This window comes from Budorcas taxicolor, chromosome X (assembly GCF_023091745.1).
Source record: "Budorcas taxicolor isolate Tak-1 chromosome X, Takin1.1, whole genome shotgun sequence".
NCBI lineage: Eukaryota > Metazoa > Chordata > Mammalia > Artiodactyla > Bovidae > Budorcas > Budorcas taxicolor.
This window is the reverse complement of record NC_068935.1, coordinates 131,218,676-131,240,290: the sequence shown is the minus strand read 5'-3', so window position 1 is coordinate 131,240,290 and position 21,615 is coordinate 131,218,676. Positions and strand designations below refer to the sequence as shown.

Here is a 21,615-nt window from a genome sequence, read left to right as displayed (position 1 = left end):
CCACTGTTGCTTTAGAGCATCGAAGTTTGTTGAACTATCCTTTCTGTTTCCCATCAAGACAGCGCTCGGCTAAATGTTGACAACACTTAGGGCGAAAATGAATTTACTTAAGCGGTAATTAATTCAACAAGCACTTATTGCACCCCTCTCATGCATCGGTTGATATGAAAGCAGAAGGCATGCATTAAGGAGCCTTGTGCATGCTGCGTGTGCCACCTGTACACATGCTTTCCCTGCCAGGATCCCATAAAGACACCCTGGTGGTGGGACTAGAGAAAGTGGCAGCCTTCTTTGCTGATCCTTTACTCTATGGTAACTTGGGGGACGGTTCAAGGAAGCAGGGTGACTCTATGATTGAGCCACATGGTAAACGTTACCTAGAAGGAGGGAAGACAGGTCTCTCCAGGATAAGGACAGGAAGAAGGAGGGGTAAAAAGTTTTATCTGATTAGTATTGTGGATTGAATGGTGCTCTGCCTCCCCCAGAAAGATATACTCACTTCCTAACACTGGAACCTATGAATGTCACCTTATTTTTTTTTAAAAGAAGGGGGAGGCTCTTTATAGATGTAATTAAGTAATAGATCCTGACATAAGATCATCTCGGATGACCTGGGTGGATCTAACCCCAGTGATGAGTATCTTTAGAAAAGACGAAAGAGAAGACACAGAGACAGAGGAGAAGCCATTGAAGATCAAGGTGGGCATCAGGGTGATGCACCCACAAGCCAAGAGACTCCTAGCGCCACAAGAAGCAAGGAAGGATTCTCCCCAGAGGTTTTTGGAGGAGCATGGTCCTGCCAACACTTTGAGGTTGAACTTGTAGCTCCAGAACTGAGACAATAGATTTCCATTGTTTGAAGCCACCCAGTTTTTTATGGCAGCCACAGGAAACTAATTAACAATGGTGTTACCTGGTATCGGAGCACTCTGGATGTTGATATTCAAAGGCTGCGTCTTTTGTGTGCTCACTTTGGGGATATTTTTTGGAGACCGCCCCTTGCTGGGGGGCCCCTACGCACCCATTTTCTGGTTCAGATGGTACAGTGGTTGACCACCAGCTTCTGCACTTAGTGGCATGTTGCACCCAGCCTTCTGTTGAGTCAGGCCACCTGCAGACAGGCCTCTTAGGTGAGGTCCTTCCAAAATAACCCAGCTACTTGCTTGCTATGCACTTAGCCCTTGGGAAAGTCCTAGCAGCTCTGCCCCCCTCCCCACCCTGCTGCAAGCCCTGGAAGCAGAGGCTGCTCCCTCTGCCATCAGAGGTAGACTTGCCGGAAAGGCTGGAGGAAGTTTCTAGAATTCTAACAACCATCTTCCAATTTTGCCTTCTCTTGTGCATCAGCTGAAAAGGGGTGACATACCATGGCTGGCAGATGTAGTGTTGGGCTCCCCACTTAGCCCCATGTAGACTGTCTCTCTAGAAGAGTGCCCGGCAGGCACTTAAACACTGACCTCAGATCTAGGTGGAATCAAAGTCAGGAAATTCCCATTTAATATCCTCTTGCCCCAGGGGTGACCCGGAGGTCATTTCCATACCTCTTGTTCTCCTCTCCCACACCTTCTGTCCATTCTGCCCTTCCTCTGGAAGGGAAGTTCTTCTACCACAGATCTGTGGCCACAGAGTAGGAGAGAATGAAGGATCCACAAGCCAGGCTCCCATTACTTGGTGGTACATATCATTCAAGAGGCAGCGAAACAACACGGATACTACTTGGTCACTGTTGGCGGGGGAGGGCTTCACAATCCATGTAATCAGCAAAATAGAGAAAAAGTACAAAAAGAGACGGGATGAAAGGATACCAACTCAAATACCACTGCCTGTCTATTCAGCTGACTCCTGCATTGCTGTTAACAAGTTCGAGCTGAAGCCCACCCCCTGGGACGTCACTCTGTCAGTGACTTGTTACCATGAGGAATGCATCTACCTGTGATGTGGACTATTCTATGAGAGCCCCCACTGCATTTGGTTCTCAGGGTTTTCTTTCAAAAGGGTGTCGTTTTGTAAGAGCATTTTATCAGAGGAGCAGCATGCGTCTGACTCTTTGTGACTATAGCCCACCAGGCTCCTCTGTCCATGGGATTCTCCAGGCAGGAATGCTGGAGTGGGTTGCCATGCCCTCCTTCAGGGGATCTTCCCAACCCAGGGATCGAACCCAGGTCTCCTGCATTGCAGGCGGATTCCTTACCATCTGAGCCACCAGGGAAGCCCAAGAAGTAAGCAGCGAACTAAAATCCATTGACGGATGCTGCTTCCTTGGTCTTTCGTGCTTGTACCCCACAGCCTGATGGCTTACTGTCCCAGATTCACCACTGTACACAGCATCCTCAGACCCCCTTTCCCCACATATCCAGGGCGTGCTGCCAGAAGTGACCATTCATCAGGAATGACAATATGAAGGAGAATCATGCTCATCCCAGGTCTCCTGAGTCTTCAGCAGGAGATGCATTTGCCCAGAAGTGCACCATTCTGATTTATGGTGCCCAAGAGAAGCAGTTTTTCCATTTCAGCCTCTTTCCCCCCATAACAACCTACCATACTGTAGTTGCTACGTCATTTGGTGCATACAATAGTATTTAAGTTATTATTCATTTCAAACCTGACCCAAACACCACCTAGGTTTCTAGCTGCTGAAGACAATGAAGGTGTTCACCTCCTTGTTGTGACTAGAGTAAATCACTTAGCTTGCTATGTTGGCTGGGACAATTACATGTACTCAATGCCAGCTTTTATGTGACGGCGTTCATGTGGTGGACTCAGACAGGTTTTGCAACCCAGCTTTCATCCCACCTTCTGAACAGCCATCAGGTGCCCTGCTCTGCCCTAGCCAGGGGGCAGCTACATGATCCAAGGTGGCCTGATCGCACACCTCTCCCTGGAAAGTGACTTTTGTGGAACAATGGGGAGAGTAACTTGGTAAGAGACCAGTCCAGCAGATGGTGGCTTCCTCATCGACAGTGGTTTTCCCATCCACTTCTAGCCCTGGAGCTCATTTCCAAGGCTGGGTTGCTGGGCTTTCCATCCTCCTACACGCTCGTCTTTCCTTACTGTAACTTCCCTTTGCTGTAGGGTAGCAGAGGTCTGTTTTCTGTCGCTGGCTACCAGCAAACACTGACTCAGCCTCCATCTTAATGCGGCTGTGTGATCTGAATCATCAGAGGAGAATCCCTGATCTTACACAGTGCTGAAAGTGCCTTCTTCCCTGTTCCTTGGTATTAAGGCAGTAGAAGCTGCTATCATAAAAGAGTAAATATTATTTGGGCTTCCCTGGTGGCTTGGTGGTAAAGAATCTGCCTGCCAATGCAGGACCCGGAGGTTTGATCCCTGGGTCGTCAGGAAGACCTCCTGGAGAAGGCAGTGGCAACCTACCCCAGTATTCCTGCCTCAGAAATCCCATGGACAGAGGAGCCTAGTGGCCTACAGTCCACGGGATCGCAAAAGAGTCAGACACGACTCAGTGATTAAACAACAACAACAATTACTTAGTGAGGTTACAGTTCCAGCTCTTTATTCCTTAAGCCTGAGTTGTTCTTTTTTTTATAAGGGCTGTTTCCTTTTCATTTGTCAGAGATCAACAGAATGGGACAGAGGACAAGTCAACATTGACAGGGTGAACATGGAGGGAATGAGAGGCCTGCAAGCTTGGATAGTCAAGAGCTCAGGGGTGAGTGACTAGAAGGTTCTGGGTACCCAGAAAGAAGCATGAGTTCACAAAACACTAGAAAGAGGAGAAATGGGATGGAGAGGAAGCAAGAGACACTGAAAACAGCCCTCTTTGCTGTCTGCCTGTAGGCAACCATGCATGTTCATGGAAGCTGCCACGCAAGGGCACTGCGGGAACTCTGAGAAAGGGGCTGGAAACCAAGGGAGCCAAGTGCCAACTGTCCCTTTCAGTGGGGGAGCTGTGGGACCCCAGCTCAAATTCAGGAGGAAAACCATTTTAAAAGGATAGTGACAGGGAGAACAAAGGGGGATGTGGAAACTTTTCTCAGTGTCCAGAGAGACCAACAAATGTGGCGGAGATCGGGGTTCCACTACCCGAACAGCGGGAAAGGAGGCCCTCAGGCCTGAACCTCTGGGCCTGTTGAACCCACTCCTCAGGATTCCAATGCTGGGATTTCCCTGGTGGCCCAGTGGTTAAGACTCTGTGCTTCCACAGCAAGGGACACAAGTTCCATCCCTGACTAGGGAGCTAAGATCTCATATGCTGTGTAGCGTGGCCAAGAAGAGCTGGGGGTGGGTTCCAAAGCCATTTATCTCCAGGCCAAAGTCCCTGGGTATCCTGGATGGCAGGCTAGGGGACATCCCCAAGGTCAAAGTCAATAGTGGCTGGATTATGCATGAGTCTATGGAACTGCAGTCACAACCTGCCTGTATTGAGAGATGAACTCATGTCCCAAGTCAGCAGGCCCCAAGTCACACTGATGAGGTTCATCTTAAAGAGGGGTAACACTTTCACTTAAGTGAAGCAATGACCATCCCCAAAAGTCCCCCTGTGTTCCTTCCTAGCACCCTCTCCAAGGGTAAACACAATGCCAACTTCGCCACCCTAGATTCATTGCATCTGATCTCAAAACTTATATAAGTGTGTGTTGGGGGGGAACATATATATGGAACCATACATTATCTACTTTGGGTTTTTCTTTTTTTTACTTTTCAGGTGTGCTACGTGGCTTGTGGGATCATAGTTTCCCAACCAGGGATTGAACCCAGGCCCTCGGCAATGACAGCATGGAGTCCAACCACTGGACCACCAGGGAATTCCCAGGCTTCTTTTGATCAGTGCCATATTTCAGAAATTCATCAGTGTTCCTGTAAATAGTATTAGTTTGTTTGTTCTCATTTCTTGCTAATATTTCCCTGAATAAATATACTAGTTTATTTATCCATTCTACTCAAAAGGGACGTGATGGATATTTGAATTGTGGAGGGATTGGCTGCAGGAGGAGAAGGATACAACAGAAGATGAGATGGCTGGATGGCATCACCGACTCGATGGATGTGAGTTTGAGTGAACTCCGGGAGTTGGTGATGGACAGGGAGGCCTGGCGTACTGTGATTCATGGGGTCGCAAAGAGTTGGACACGACTGAGCAACTGAACTGAACTGAGTGTGATTATTATAAACAGTGCCATGATGCATTTCTATGGAGTATATACCTAGGAGTGGAGTCCTGGGTTGGTAAGATGTGCTGTTCTTGGTCATAAATGAGGTGTGACCATAAATTGCATACAAGTCTTCTGTATGATTTTTGTACCCGAAAAAGGCACTTCCAAATGTGTTTTGAGCAACATTGCCAGTGAAATACATATATAGGCTCTCAAAGAAATTACTGAGAAGGAAAGAGTAATTAGTTCTCACCTAATTGCACTGAATCCGCCACCCATCATGGTCTAGAAAGTGGCGAGACCATGGGTGGGAGAAAGCATAACAAACAAAACCACGACCTAGAAATGGAGAACGATTTCTATAACATTCCCAAACCGACTAGAGACATACACAGGACAAGTTTCGGTCAAAATAGGTGGATGTAACCTTCCCATTCTAAACCCACTTTGGGGAGCCCTCCTCAGCTCCAGGAGGGCTCTCACCACCCCACAACTGCCTCTCAGATAAAAGCCGATTTGCAAACTGTTGTACAGAGTTTTTCCACATGTGTGCTAAGGATGGACTCTTTAGGAAGCAGGCTAGGATATTTAAAGATGTAAGAGTTCCCCAGAGGTCATAAATAGCTAGTCCAATCTACAACTCCATTTTCCACAGGAAGAAAGAACCCCTATCTGTACACATTTACAAATTCCTAAATTGCTAGCTGCTTTGCTGTTTCCTGGCCACACAGAATGAAGCTGCCTCCATGTAGCAGCAGGATAAGGCTTTGAGTGGAGATTGAACACAGCGATCTGGCATTTGCAGTCACTGTTTCACTGACTTGAAGAGGAAAACGAAAAAGCTTGAAAATATCCCACTTACATGTGGAATCTAAAAAGATGATACAAATGAACTTATTTACAAGACAGAAACCGACTCACAGACTTTGAAAACAAACTTACGGTTACCAAAGGGGAAAGGTGAGGGGGAGGGATAAATGAGGAGTTTGGGATTAACATATACACATTTATATAAAATAGATAATCAACAAGGACCTACTGTATAGTGCCGGGAACTCTACTCAATGTTCTGTGATAACTTATACGGGAAAAGAATCTGAAAAAGAATGGATATACGTGCATGTTTAACTAAACCACTGTGCTGTACATCTGAAATACAATATTGTAAATCAACTCTACCCCAATGTAAAATACAAATAAAATTACAAAAAATAAAAAAAATCTGATAGTTCTCTCTCAGAAGATAGAATGCTTTTACTTTATGTCTGTCTATTTGGCAGAAACTAACTCACCTGATTTCTTCTGGTCTGATTGGAAAAAGATTTAAACATTGGTCCTGGAAAAGTAAGTTCCAGAAAGCAGTAGTATCAAAGGTGAGAACGTTAGCTGCCAAGTTCTAAACTTCTCAGGAGTCCACACTGCTACCCAGCTTTTCCCACTGCCATCCCCTCCCCCAACTGACTATTGCAAGGTTCTAAGAGGCTGCTGTCGGGAGGCCAGTCTCCATGGGTCTCATGTGTTTCTGCCCGTTTTCCGTACAAAGGCGTTGGCAGCTTTTGTTCTGTGCTGTCTTATCAAGGATGGTGGTAGGGCACACAGCCTGGGAGAATAGAGATAGTATCTTATTTCTCGAGAGCAGATTTCTTTCCTGACAAAGCCAACAAAACAGTGTCCTTCTAGGGCAAACTTTGGGCAGGTGGGCTAGTGGTCCTCTTAGAAGTCTGGGGCTTTCCTTAACTCAGGACTCCTCAGCTGGGACACAAACTCCCCCTGTACCTGGCATCCCTCTGGACGTGCCTCTTTGTTGCCCGCCCCCTGGGAGATGCAGGGTTGGGGGGTAAGGGGCAGTGGACTGACCGAGGCCCATGCTACCTGTTGTCCCATGAGAAATAAAGTCTCTCTCTGACCCAGGAGGCTTGTCTTTTCTACTGACACCTAATAAAACTGTGACAGGTCAACTTATTAGCTTTGCAAGTAGGGCTATGGTTCTTGACATCTGAAAACATCTTCAGGCAAAAGTATTCCAGAGTCATCCCACGAGTATTCTGTGCCTGAGGAAAAGAGAAGAGCACCAAAAATATAGGTAACATCAGGCCACACTAGAGATCAGTGCAGTCTTCAGGAGGCATCAAGTGCCCGAGCGGAAGGGGTCGTTCAGTATTCCTCCTTGGTTGGGAGAGGAGCAGGTGTAATGGGGAAGGGGCAGAAATGGTGGGAGTTAGTGTCCAGAGGAGGGAGCCTATAACGGCGATGGGAGGAGGGAGTGGGAGAGGATGAATGACAAGGGGAGTTCCATGTTGAGTAGTGGCCAGGGTCCACAGGTGTGGGAGTCGTGGCTGGAATATTTGACCTTAGGTTCGCCAAAGGAATCCAATGGGATTCTGTGCTGCTGCAGGCTAGAGATCCATGACTAGAGGCTGTGGACCTGAATTCAAAACAAGATATTGGTGTTTAAGGTCCAAGAAGTGAGTCCCAAAGACTGTGGTCTTGCAGTGGGCATGGCAGGGCAGCCCTCTGGGGCTCAGGAAGAATGGTCACCTGACATCGGATTGTGTTTTGTTTGAAATCCTAGATAGGCCAAGAGAGGATTTCTTTCTGTCTCATGTAACGTCAAGCGGTGACCAGTGTGGGACAGGGTAGACATGCCGCCATCTCATCAGGAGCCCAGCTTTCCTCCAGCTGTGTGCTCCACCATAGGCTGTGGCCCTTGCCCTCATGGTCACAAGGCAGCTCCCAAGCTCCTGCCTTCACAATCACATTGCAGGCAGGAAGGAGGGAGGGAAATGGCACAAGGAGCTGCCCGCTGAGAGCCTTCTTTAATGATCCTTCCTGGAAGCCTCACCAATGACTTCAGTGAGCCCCCCATCTGTAGGAGAGGTTGGGAAACACAGCCTTTTAGTTGAACACATTGCAGTCCCCCCATATATACTTATACATGGTCATACTGGTAAGGAAAAAGGTGAGAAAGGATATTGGGTAGGCAACTAGAAGTCTCTGCTACAGATACTAGAGAAACGTGCAATATTACTACATTCAATTTAAATCAGCTTCATACTGATTTTCTCCCTATAGGTAACATAATTGCAGGCCTCCCTATTTATTTCAGTTTAACATCTCTCCCTATAACATGGATTACTGGGGCAGTGACTGGCCTTCACTGCACAGTCTCCTCTCTTCCTTTACTCTAAGCCGTAACTGTGCTCTCAAATTTCCCTGGTCACTGAGGAGACACGGTGGGGGAGGTCTTCTTCAGGTTCTAGCAGAGTCATGTAATAGAAATCACTTGTGTTAGTCAACCTCTGCCATGTAACAAACCACCCCACATTTTCATTTTCGCACCTTAACACAACCATTTTATAATATTATCTCTTACAATTCTGTGGGCTGATTTCACTGAGCCAGGCAGTTCTTCATCTGCTCACACTAGAAACATTGTTTGGGGGGTTTCTATAACTAGTACTTATCCTAACAGGTAGAGCCACAGTCCTGTGTCGACTTTCTATGGGAAAAGGACTTCACAGTAAACGAAGACAATGTGTTTTTTCCCACCATCTTAAAAGGTCCATTTAAACCCTTTGTACTCCTTCTTGTCTTTTTTTTTCTTTTAAATAATCCTTCTTATTTAAAAGAAAAAGACAAAGAAGAAGAAGGATTACTATGACTTTCAATATAAAAAAAAACTCTAAGAAAAAGGCTACAAATTTTAAGGATTAGTAGGTGGACACATTCTCGCTTTCCTTCATTTGCAGGTCAATGCCTTCGTCCCTTCCAGGGCAAACAGGCAAATATCTGGGGAATCTTCTATTTGGGAGTTGTCCTGAACCACCTTCCAACCTAGAATCTTAAAACAGAATATACTTTTATCCACAGGAATGTACACTCAGAATTCATTACCACACAAACAAGTTCTTAAATTTGGAAGAAAAACGAAATAGACAAGGGGCATTAGTCTTTTTGGAATCTGGTTACTAGCATAATTTTGATTTTCGCTAATTCTCCGACACCTTCAATTCAACAACTTAAGCTAATTGGTCTCATAGTTATGAGGCCTACGAAAGCAGTCATGTGTTTCCATAATAGCAAGTAATTTTAAGAATTTTTAAGAATATAAGTTAAAAATAATATAAGTATTTTCACAGAAAAAAGCATAAAACACATTTTCTAGCAAAGCAAATAACCTTACACATAATTAAACATACAATTAACAACACATTTTCTTACTTAGAAAAACTTAAACCATGACACAAGGTGACTATTTGGATATTATTATTACAAAGGACTTAAATATACAAACTTGGTTGTGAAAGATCTGGCTAAGCAACTTAGGTAAAAGTCTATCTGTGATGTTATAGTTTCCAAGAAGTGCCATAAAAGTCAAATAGTTAAACATTTCTCTGTGCTGCTTTTTTTATTTTTTTGTAATTCTAGAAATGTTACATAAAGTGGTTCATCAAGTCATGTAGACACATCACATGTACTGGGGTGGGGAGGGCTGAACTGATACGTCCAAGTTTTATAGACTCAGTAATGAATGAGAAGACACAATGGTACTATATTTAAAGGAAATATCAGTATATCGTATACAAGAAAGGCATCTCACAATAATGAGTCTGTTTGAACACCACAGTTTTTCAGATTGTATTTCTAAAATGGGCGGGGGGGGATCTATGATATACTGTCAAAAAACAGAGAACTGACATAAAAAGCCAAATATAAAGATATAAAAGATAACAGTAACATTCAACCATCCACAGGTCAAAGGCCATCTGGACATAAGCCTGAAACCAGCAAGACGCCATCCACTGCAATTTCTCCAGTCTTGCCCTTGCCACGTTCAGCTTCAAAAATGATCTAATAATGGAGAGGGAATAAAAAATTACTTGAAGATATTTAAAGCAATGATAAAGTCCCACTATTTAATTGCTATTAAACTGAACACAATTCATATGTCCCTATTCCATAGAAACAGGCTTTGACATTGAATATATGGTAATGTATTTTCTGGATGCCTGGTATCTACACTGAGTGAATTACAATCAGAGAAAACAGGGCTCCTGCAACACCTAAAAGAATCTGGAAAGCCCTGGAAAGCTGAGAACAGTAAAGTTTAAGAGGAAATTTTGGAATTCCTTCTTTTTTAGAAGAAAAAAAAGCAACACTAAAGGAATAGTACAGTTTTCTTTTCAAAACCCAGGCTAGAAGAAATTTAGTTATCGTCGTGAATCTTCCTACTCCACTCGTGGGAATGCAAATTTGTACAGCCACTTGGGAGATCTGTATGGTAGTCCCTTAAAAAATAAACACAGAGCTACTGTATGATAGGCCAATCCCACTCCTAGGTGCACAGAAAACTGTAATTCGAAAAGACATATGCATTCCAATGTTCATTGCAGAGCTGTTTACAGTAGCCAAGTTATGGAAGCAACCTAGATGTCCATCGACAGATGAAGGGAAAAGAAGGTGTGGCATAATGGAATATTACTCAGCCATAAAAAAGAATGAGATAATGCCATTTGCAACAATATGGATGGATCTAGTTGGTCCTACTGAATGAAGTAAGACATAGAAAGACAAATGTGATATGATTTATATATGGAATCTTAAAAAAATCGTGGGAAAAATAGTACATATAAATGTATCTACAAAACAGAGCCACAGACATAGAAAACAAACAGGGTTACCAAAGGGGACAGGGGTAGGGAGGCATAAACTGGGAGATTGGGATTAATATATATACACTATCATATATAAGATAGTAACTGCGAAGGTCTTTTGGTTAGGACTTGGAGCTTGCACTGTCAGGGCCCAGGTTCAATTCCTGGGCCAGGAACTAACATGGATGAACCTAGAGAATATCACATTAAGTGAAGTAAGTCAGACAGGGAAAGACCAACACCATGTGATGCCAGTCATATGTGGAATCTAAAATTTGACACAAATGTGGACTTCCCTGGCAGTCCAGTGGTTAAGACTCTGCAGTCCCAATGCAGGGGGCAAGGGTTTGATCCCTAGTCGGGGAACTAAGATCCTGCATGTGGCACATTGGGGCCAAAACATAAATAAAATAAAATATGAGACAAGTGAACCTATCTACAAAACAGAAACAGACTCGCAGACATAGAGGGCCACTTGCGGTTACCAAGGTGGGGTGGGGGAGGGGCGGGTTGGGAATTTGGGGTTAGCAGATGCAAACTATTAGAGAATGGATAAACAGCGAGGTCCTCCTGTAGGGCACGGGGAACTCTATTCAGTACCTTGTGACAAACCATAATGGAAAAGATTAGGAAGAAGCATTACAGTTAAGTCCCCTACATATGAGCCTTCAAGTTTCTAGCTTTCAGAGATGCGAAGGTACCTTCCATTCACATCGGGCGTGAGTGACATTACAGCTCGCCCTCCGTCTCCTATTGCTGACGATCCTTCAGCTCTACCAGCTCCCGCCTCCTCGCCCTCCTCCATCGGAACTCTGCTTGCCTGTCCACTTGATGCCAGCCCCTGTGTGCCAGCTGTTGTACTGCACTACTCTGCTTTTTGAGGTACTGTACTGTAAGATTTAAAATGTTTTCTTTATTTGCCATGTTTTTTATGTATTATTTGTGTGAAAAGTATTATAAACCTATTACAGTACAGTACTATATAGCCAGTTGAGTTAGACGGGTACCTTGGCTAAACTGGTTGGACTTACAAATGCGTTCTAGGAAGAGAACTCACTCATGTGCAGGGGACTTACTGTATATAGAGGTAGAACTCAATCACCTGTGCAGCAGAGAGGAACACAACATTATAGATTAACTAGACTTGAATAAAATAAATATTTTGGAAAATGACCTTCTGGTTTCCATTCATTGTGATAAGTGCTGGGCACAGAATCAATGAGCAGGATGTGCTTTTATGTAGCAAAGAATTTAGAGCCTGGTTTGGAAGGAAGTTGGTGGGAGGAGCCTGACACATGAGCACTTCATTTCAACAGAATATGATATGCCTGCACCTGACAAGTATTATCATTTGTTGTGCTGTTAACTACCTTGCCTATTTCGCTCCAGAATATAAGCTCTTTAAGTGGAGGGGAAAGTCTTATTCATCTCTGTAGCCCCAGGGCCTAGGTACTTCAGGTCGTGTTTTGCTTTGTTTGTTAAGTCACTGAAAAAGAATGTAAATATCTCATTTTATACAGTTTTCCACTTACGCTTTTGGGAGTATCAATTCCATGATACAGCTGAATTTTCCCCATCCTCCACTGTTCATTGGTGCTCCTCGTTTTCTCCCAGGCCAGGGCATTGTTACTATTTTTCACAAACACTCTAAGCTTCCCTACTTTGTGTCCAGCCAGCCGGTAATGAAAGAGCAAACAGAAGTTGCTGTGGGGTTGCAGGTTGGGGAGGAGAAGTTTCAAACGGCCGATGTCCTTCTTCTGACCTGTCAGGGCTGAAACAGCCATATAGTAGCCAAGAGCTGGAAGAGAAGAAAAACCCACAGTTAATGAGGCCATTGCAAAGGGTTTGGCTACAGTGAATAAAATAGCTGTTAAAAAATGAACAATAGGCGCCTATAGGGGAAGCTCAAGTCCTTTTCATTTCAAATATTTAGGAACAAAATTTTCATGCTAACATGAATTTTAGAATCCTAGGGCTAAAATTCTTTGCTCTGTAGAGAAGGAAACTGAGAGTTAGAGAAACTGAGGAATCTGCTCACACTCACAAACTTGGTAGTAGTAGGTATGGGGTAAGAATCTAATTTAATGGTCTTTGAGCACTGTAGATAATTTTCAGCTAACAGAAAACTTGTGTTCCAGAACTTTCCACCTTGGTTGTTTGACCCTGGAATGCGTTTCTCCACTGAGTTGTATGTACGATGGCTAGCTGGTTAGGTGGGTCCACAGTGTGGTATTTAATTCACAATATACATGAATCTGTACTAACGGTATCATGGAGCTCAGCCACCATGTGCAACGTGTCACTCCAAGTTCTGCTTGAAGATGGTAGGAACACAGATCACCTGTTTCTCAGATCCTTTTCCCAAGAATTTTGTAACCAGTATAGTGGATATTTGCTCATCTGCAGCCTTATGGTTGTGGCTTTGATGGACTTGGACAAAAACTCTCATAGGGTGGGGTTTGGAGAAGTTGACAGAAAGAAGATATTCCTCTAGAAGCCAGGAGAAAGACACAGTGGGTGGGTGGAGTTTTCTGGTAGTCCAACTCCTAGAGACATTCTCAGGGCCCAGATTGACATTGCTTTAGTTTTCACTGGACCCAGAGACTGCCTGGTCTTCTTCCCCAGTTAGTAAGTTTGCCGGATTCAGAGAATAAAAGTCCAGAATGCCCTGTGGAGTTTGCATTTCACATAAACAACATGTCTGAGATATACTAAACAGCATGTGCTGATTATCTGAAATTGAGGCATCCTACATTTTATCTAGCAGCTCTACTAGCTACAGTCTTTTGTGACCCACTGTGGTAGGTTTCCCTTTCACTCCAGTTCAAGCCCACTTTGATCTGTCCTTGAGATTTCATCCTTCTAAAAATGCTGATTCATCCCCTGTTGATTGAACCTCAGGGTTATTTGCAAATCAGGTGTTTGTAAATAGGGAACTACTATCCTCTACCTTAATCCCACGTTCTAAAAGGAATTTTTGTTAGGAGATTGCCTGGGGCCAGTGTGAGGAATCCCGCCGGTGACAAGGTCATGTGGAAGGAAGCCTGACAAAAAGCAAGGAAGTGATCAGGCTTCAGGGGTTCCCCCTGGAATTTCCTGAGCATCCACCCCTCAAGACCAGAGTCTGCCTGCTTTACTGCGTTATGCTTTCCACCTACTCTTCTGTCATTAACAGGGGGCTGTTCCCCCCACCACCACCACCTTTTTCTGGAAAAAATTAGAGCTTTTAGATAATAAATCTCCTGGGCATAATACGAGTGTTTCAATCCAAAAACCCCTCTGATGGCTTTCTAGCCTGCCTGCCGGACTCGTACAGCTGTGCATGTGATTGTTTGCGGCCTGCCAACCGCAGGAGGCACAGGAAGCTTAAAACATCCTAGGAATGTAGGGGCTTCCAAGGAGTCAAAATCATTAGAATAGGACTGATTAAAGGTTTCATTTGTTGAGCCAATGCTTGCTGCCAAATTTTCATATCTTTTATTTTTAGATACAGTTGGTATATAGAAAAACAGGTAGTAGACCTGGTATTAGCAACATTAGATCTTTGAGTTAAGTACTTTCTTTGTTATAACCCACTGCACCTTTGTTCTACAGGAATGTAACTTTATTTAGTACTTTGAGGGTGATGCAGAGTAAAGAAAAAACTCTTCTAGGGAAAAGGAGTTCTCTGGTTGATAGACAATTATCCAGGAAGAGAGCCATAAAAATGTTAACAGGCCTCTCGGCCAGAAGATAATGTAAACCACCTGAGACCTTTTGTATACCGGAGGGTATGCAAAAAGAAAGCCTTGTTTGTCTCAATGAGGGTCAGGACTGCTGCCCCTGCATAACTCTGCATATTCCACTATTTCTTTATGTACAACTTGGGGTATATAAGCTGATTTTGAAAAATAAAGTTTTTGGAGTCTTGCACCTACGCTGGGATTCCCCATGTCGTTTTCTCCCCTTTTTCGGCTGAATTCCCATCTGGAGCGGGGAGGCTCACCACATCTACTTACTTGCCCTGGCTGCTAAGATCCACGCGAAAGGGAGCCTATGGTGGGGCACCCTTCGATATTCAAGTGGACGCCGGTGGCCTAACGTAAATGGTGCAAACCTCTTGTCTCGAGGTTTTATTGGTTTTCCCCATAGACCAAGTTATTCAGCCTCTTTTTCTCCACCTAAATTTCCTACTATACTATTTCTTCCTAATCTAATCTTACATATCTCCAATTACATAAGTTTTCCTTGCCTATCCGTCTCCCCTTCGAATCACCCTGGATCCACCGGGGCTGGACCCTGGCAGGAGATACCCAGGTTTCCTGATTGCATGTAAGGGCTTGCAAGGAAGGCTCTCAGGGAGGAATCAGTGTCAAGGAAGGATCTAGAAGGATCTTTTACCTGAGGGCTGGGCGTATACCTCTCCAAAGAAACACTTTGATGGGTAAAGAACCAGACTTCCTGAAAATATAACAGTTATTTCTAATTACAGAGTCAGCCTTAAATGAGCAAACTTCTATTTATGCTCCAAATGGGATCTGCTGACCACATGCTCTGCCTCAAAGGAAGTTAGAGCCCATCAATAGTAGACAGTGAAAAGTAGGTAACTCAGAGCTTCGGCAGAGAAAAATTCAAGGTTAACTGGAAAGAAAGAAATCCTCCAGCGATAGGTGGGCAAGTCCAGTCCAGGAGTTCAGAGTGCTGATCTGCTGCTCATTATGATTTCAGTGCTCTGAGGGGTGATGCTCCTAAAACTGCAGGTTTAGGGAGAGGTCATGTTAATATTTCCTTTCCAGATTCCTTTCCCCCTCCTCCTAAACTCAAAAGAAAACCACAGAGCACCATAGCTGGTAAACTAGGGAAAAGAAACAACTTCCTTCTACCTTTTCCCGAATACTCTTAAACCTTATACAAAGTCCTACATCTGTGTCTCAGCAGCAGGGGAGTGAATACGGAAGAGGTTTGCTGGAGAATCCTTTACGGGGTAGGTGGGTGGGAAATGGACTAAGTCAATCATTTATCAGGGGAGACTTGGGAAGGTCTAAAAGCTTCCAAAGGTGACAAACAACCCTGACTTCACAAGCAATGAGAACAATTACCCTCGAATCATTGGATAGCTTTAATTCCGGGGCCAGATCACAGGACATGGATCAGTGAAGACTACATACCATTATCTCTGTCTGCAGGATTCCAGTCGAAATCATCTTCTATATCCTGTTTCCAGTCACAGACGCCATGGTCAAAGGTGCAGTCAACTGAGATATTTAAATGTGCTAAGAAAAAGGGTGCATTTCAGCATCATTAAGTGGATTAGGAAATGTTTTAACATTGGGATCTTTGGAAGGCGTGGCCATGTTTGCAGTTGCTGTCAAGAGTTTAGGGAATTTGGGACTAAAAGATGCAAACTATTATCTGTAGGATGGGTAAACAACAAAGTCCTACTGCATAGCACAGGGGACTATATTCAATATCCTATGACAAGCCATAATGGGAAAGAATGCAAAAATAAATATATACATATGAATGTATAACTGGATCACTGCTGTGCAGCAGAAACTAACACAACATTGTCAATCAACTATATTGCAATTTAAAAAAAGTTTAGCTAAGTATGGCTGTCTTGGTATCCATTTTGTTTGGCCCTGCAGTCTGCGAGGACTTTAAACTGGCATTAGCCCTCATGCAAGTGCAAGTCCTAGATAAGAGCCCATGGAGTCACTCGTAAAAGTGAGTTCCTCATATGACTTTCCCAATGTCCCCTGTGATTGACACCCTCCCCTGCTTCTCAGGGCCTTGTATCTGCCTTAGATAAGAGCCCCCTGAAGTTTACTAACACCCCAATTGTTTTCGTTGGAATCCGTCAATGCAACCTTAGCCCAGCAAGCCCAAAGCACTACACACACCTGGACCCTCATAGAGGCGTGTGCCCCACGTTCTGCCTGGACTTCCCTCTAGGGCCCCTGGAGGCCATGCCATGTCGTTCCCCAAGACCTGGAGTAATAAACTTGCTATTTCAATTTCTTTTGTGGTCTTTTGTTGAACCATCTGGCACCCAGAGGCTTGATCTAACAAATGTTCATTTAAGAAATCCTGACAACTGCATGGAGCACAGGGTCAGCTAGCACAACCTTTGACCCAGTGCCTCCCCTTACTTTTATATAGATTGGGGTCAGCAAACTAACATCCTGGCCCACTGCTTGTTCTTGCAAATAAAGTTTTATTGAAACACACCACGCCTATTCATTTACAGATTGTGGCTGCTTTTGAGCTGCAGTGATAGAGCTGACAGATGCAACAGAGAGCCTATGGTTCCCAAAGCCTGAAATAGTCACCCTCTGGCCCTTTACAGAAAAAAGTCTTGACCTCTGATGTAGGTGTCAGAAGTTACCACTGGGAAAAAGAGGAAAGACTGAGATGTTTCTGATTTGTAACGAATGCCAGGCTCTGGCTTGGAATGCGGGGCTTTTGCAGTTTATACTAAGGAATAAAGGAAGGGCAAAGAAAGCGGAAAAGCTGAAGAGATAAGGGGCAGCAACTGGTTGTTGACGCATTAATGATTTGCAAAGCATTTTCACGTACATTACATCATTTGATGTGGCTGCCACAAAAATTCTCCAATCATGCCCATTTTCAAGAAAGTAAAACTGAGAGTCATAAGTGACTTGACCAGGTCCTCCAAACACTGAGGGCTGGAACTAGACCTGACTCCTAAACTAGATTGGAATCCAGGCTGTCCATTTACATATATCTAAGCCAGTACAAACACACAGCCTCTTCTCTCACTTTCCTTTCTTCTTAACCCGTATTTCCCCTATTCCAGAAAAGATATTTTATTTCTGTCTAACTTCTAAAATTAAAAGATGCCAGGTAATGCTTGCTTCCATTCTTCAATATTCTTTTCGAGTGCTAGTACTCCTAAAATATACTCACTCCTAATATATGTTACTCACCTTTGTGTTTCAGATGGGATGATGTAGTTTTTCTTTGCATCAGAACCAGATCAACTTCACTCGCTTCATTCACCTTAGAGGCTAACAATGAACACTCGATCAGTAAAAAAAAATCCCTAAAGCCCCACATACTAAGAAGGTATGAATCAATGAATGAAGAGGGTTTATCATATATGGCTTATCATACATAGCTGGCTATTTGTAACCATGGGCTCCACATCCACAGATTCAACCAATGACAGGTTGAAAATGTATTTTTTTAAAAATCCAGAAAGTTCCAAAGAGCAAAAGTTGAATTTGCCTTGCATACCAGGAAACCATTTACACAGTATTTACATTGTACTAGGTCTTTTAAGTAATCTAGAGACTACTTAAAGTATAGGGGAGGATGTGTTTAGGTTATGTATGAATACTGCACCATTTTATATAAAACTTGAGCATCCATGGATTTTTGTGTCTGCAGGGGTTCCTGGGACCAATCCCCCGGGGATACCAAGGGACAGCTGTGTTCTACTTACAGAGGAGGTTACAGCAGTGTTTCCCTAACATTTCCAAAGCATTCATATCGGTGCCAGTTTCCACATCTAGAACATCTTTTTTGAAAGGTACCCCCAGTGGACCCCATTAGGCATCACCTAGCTAACCTAAACACAGCATATTAAAAAGCAGAGACATGACTTTGGAGACAAAGATCCATAGAGTCAAAATTATGGTTTTTCCAGTAGTTATATATAGATGTAAGGGTTGGACCATAAAGAAGGCTGAGCACTGAAGAACTAATGCTTTAAAGCTGTGGTGTTGGAGAAGATTCTTGAGAGTCCCTTGGTCTGCAACGTGATCAAACCAGTCAATCCTAAAGGAAATCAATCCTGAATAGTCATTGGAAGGATTGATGCTGAAGCTGAAGCTCCAATACTTTGGCCACCTTATGGGAAGAACTGACTCCTTAGAAAAGACCTTGATGCTGGGAAAGATTGAAGGCAGGAGGAGAAGGGGACAACAGAGGATGAAACGGCTGGATGGTATCACTGAATCAATGGACATGAGTTTGAGTAGGCTCCAGGAGATGGTGAAGGACAGGGAAGCCTGGCATGCTGCAGGCCATGGGGTCGCAAAGAGTTGGACACTACTGAGCAACTGAACAACAACAATGGGGCAAGCACAGACAAGGCAAAATAGAGAGGGAGCAACGGATGCCTGGTGAGAATGGAAGGGAAAGCCCCAGTCTGGGTCAACATGCAAATCCCCCTGCAGGGCCCGAGGCTGATGATGGCTCTGCACAGTCACCAGTGACAATGGTGATTCTCCAGCTCACGTAGAAAGCTGAAGCTTAAGCTCTATATAGAATGTTCCTCTATTTTACCTTTTAAAATTATAACCACACAACTCTGACATTCTCCTTTCACTGAGTGTGCCTGTAAAAAGTGCCTTCAAGAAGGAAAAAGGTAGAGCTCAGCAAATCTACCTGGGTGGGGGGAATCTCTCTGGGGTTTAGGGGTGCACTGCACCCAGAGCTGGGCAGCCAGATGACTGAGCTGGCAGGACAAGCAGGTCTCCTTGGTCAGGAGCAGAAGGAGGGGCTGCATCAAATAGGACACCTCCCAGGTAAGTGGAAAGGACTGACCTTCTGTGCATCCCACAGCAGCAAATGTGATTTTGTTCTGCAGAAGATGTTAGTTTCCAGACCGTATAGAGAACCCTGCTTCTTAAGATTTAAAGCTGACCCCATCTTACTTAGGCTTCCCTGGCGGCTCAGGCAGTAAAGAATCTGCCTGCAATGTGGGAGACCTGGGTTCGATCCGGGGTTGGGAAGATTCCCTGGAGTAGGGATTGGCTACTCATTCCACGGGCAGAGGAGCCCCGTGGACTACAGTCCTTGGGGTGGTAAAGAGCTGGACACGACTGAGCGACCAACTGTCACACTTCACTTCACCATCTTAGTTACGGCATCTTCCTCTTTCCTGTCATTTGCCAGGGAAAACTACAATTCACTTTTCATGAGATGCATAAATTAACAAAAGTCATAACTGATACTCACAAAATACATCTCCACGAAGGCTTTGCTCCTGCTCCACATGGTTCTCATCTCTGTTCTCATCCTCCAGCCTTTCTTTCTTTCCGTTTTCATTCCTCTTCTTCTCTCTGTGAGGGTTCCCATCTCTGGAAATGCTCTCTTCAGAGCTGAAGGGCTCGGAGTCAACCTTTGGGGTGGGCGTCCCTCTGGGTTCTGCGATGTTTTTCATTTTTACCTTCTTTCTCATGCTATTCTTGTGAGCAAGCAACTTCTTAATTCTGTCCTTGATGGTACCAGATGCTCTGAGGAATTCTTTCACAGAATTTTCGGGGATAACTAAAACCAACAGTAAAAGAGAAGTTCCACATTGACCAATAATCAGATCTCTCACAAAAATGGAGCATTTAAAAAATGTCAAAGTGCAGTCAATGAATGCTTCCAGAATCAACACATATGAGGCTCAATCATCTGGTATTTTAGAAAGAACCGCATTTGCATCTGGTTTAAGTGGTTCCAATGGTTACAGCAGGATCTTAACTACCTTAATCGTTCAAAGACAAACCTTCCTTTTGCTTCATAAATTATGATGATGCAATACCTGCTCCTACCAAGCTGGGTTACAGATCACAACGTGATGAATTTTCCAGAATTCTCTAATATTTCCGCTTTCACATTGGTATCTGTCAAAGCTGCTGCTGCCCAGGGAGCCCTGTATTTGTTTAAATGTGACGTTAAAAAATTATAGCTAGCATTATGTTAAACCATATGTACATTGCCAATAATGAGCCATTTGTGACCTACAAAAATGGTGATTTTGATTCAGTGTATACATATCTTTGAATTTCTTCACCTCAACCAACTAGTATCAAAAGCTAAATGATTTTACTTATTGATTATTCACAGAGAGGCATCTATATTTAGTTTTACATTCATTTCATATTTCTCACCACTAAATTAAATTCGTTTTTAAAATGCATCTTTGTGGTAACGATAACCCTGTATGTAAGACAGCAAAAGAGACACAGATGTATAGAACAGTCTTTTGGACTCTGTGGGAGAGGGAGAGGGTGGGATGATTTGGCAGAATGGCATTGAAACATGTATAATATCATATATGAAACGAATCGCCAGGCCAGGTTCGATGCATGATACAGGATGCTTGGGGCTGGTGCACTGGGACGACCCAGAGGGATGGTATCGGGAGGGAGGAGGGAGGGGGGTTCAGGATGGGGAACATGGATATACCTGTGGCAGATTCATGTTGATGTATGGCAAAACCAATACAATATTGTAAAGTAATTAACCTCCAATTAAAATAAATAAATTTATATTTTGAAAAATAGAACCTAAAAAAATAAATAAAATGCATCTTTGTAATATACTGACAGACATAGAAAGCAAATTTATGATTACTAAAGGGGAAAGGGAGGGAGAGAGAAAATAGGAGTTTGGGATTAACAGACACACACTACTACTATATATAAAATAATCAATAAGGACCCTACTATATAGCACAATCCCTGGTTGGGGAACTACAATTCCCACATGCTATGGAGCAGCTAAGCCCACGTGCCACAACTAGAGACCCCGTGCACTGCAATGAAAGATTCTGTATGCTGCAACTAAGATCTGACACAGCCAAATAAATCAATAAGTGCCCTGCTGACTTTAAAACACAGCTAGGATAAAAGGAAGACATTTATGAGGGTGAAATGGGTGAATACATGTCAATACTAAGATCAGTGCTCAACATATATTGGGCCTGTGTTTACTATTATTTTTAGAATTCATCACCAGAATGTCGAAAATCTTCTACTAAGTTAAATTCTTTTCCAGATCATACCTCTTCTGCTTATGCTATCATTGAAGGAAAAAGTATTGGAATGGCCTCGTTGTACTCACACCTATAT

The 21,615-nt window shown here is 43.7% G+C and overlaps 2 protein-coding genes across 2 annotated transcripts in view; one reads left to right on the top strand and one right to left on the bottom strand.

Moving 5' to 3' along the window:
* Positions 1–21,615, top strand: part of LOC128069669 (epidermal growth factor-like protein 6) — a 220,378-nt gene that overhangs the window by 25,804 nt on the left and 172,959 nt on the right. The gene's annotated exons all lie outside the window — the stretch shown is intronic.
* Positions 9,864–21,615, bottom strand: part of EGFL6 (EGF like domain multiple 6) — a 53,773-nt gene continuing 42,021 nt past the window's right edge. The window contains exons 8-12 of the mRNA XM_052663247.1: positions 19,730–20,041; positions 17,692–17,772; positions 15,910–16,014; positions 12,295–12,560; positions 9,864–9,959 (exon numbers count right to left, since the gene is read on the bottom strand). Coding sequence (XP_052519207.1) covers positions 9,864–9,959; positions 12,295–12,560; positions 15,910–16,014; positions 17,692–17,772; positions 19,730–20,041 — 860 coding nt within the window. The remainder of the gene's footprint in view (positions 9,960–12,294; positions 12,561–15,909; positions 16,015–17,691; positions 17,773–19,729; positions 20,042–21,615) is intronic.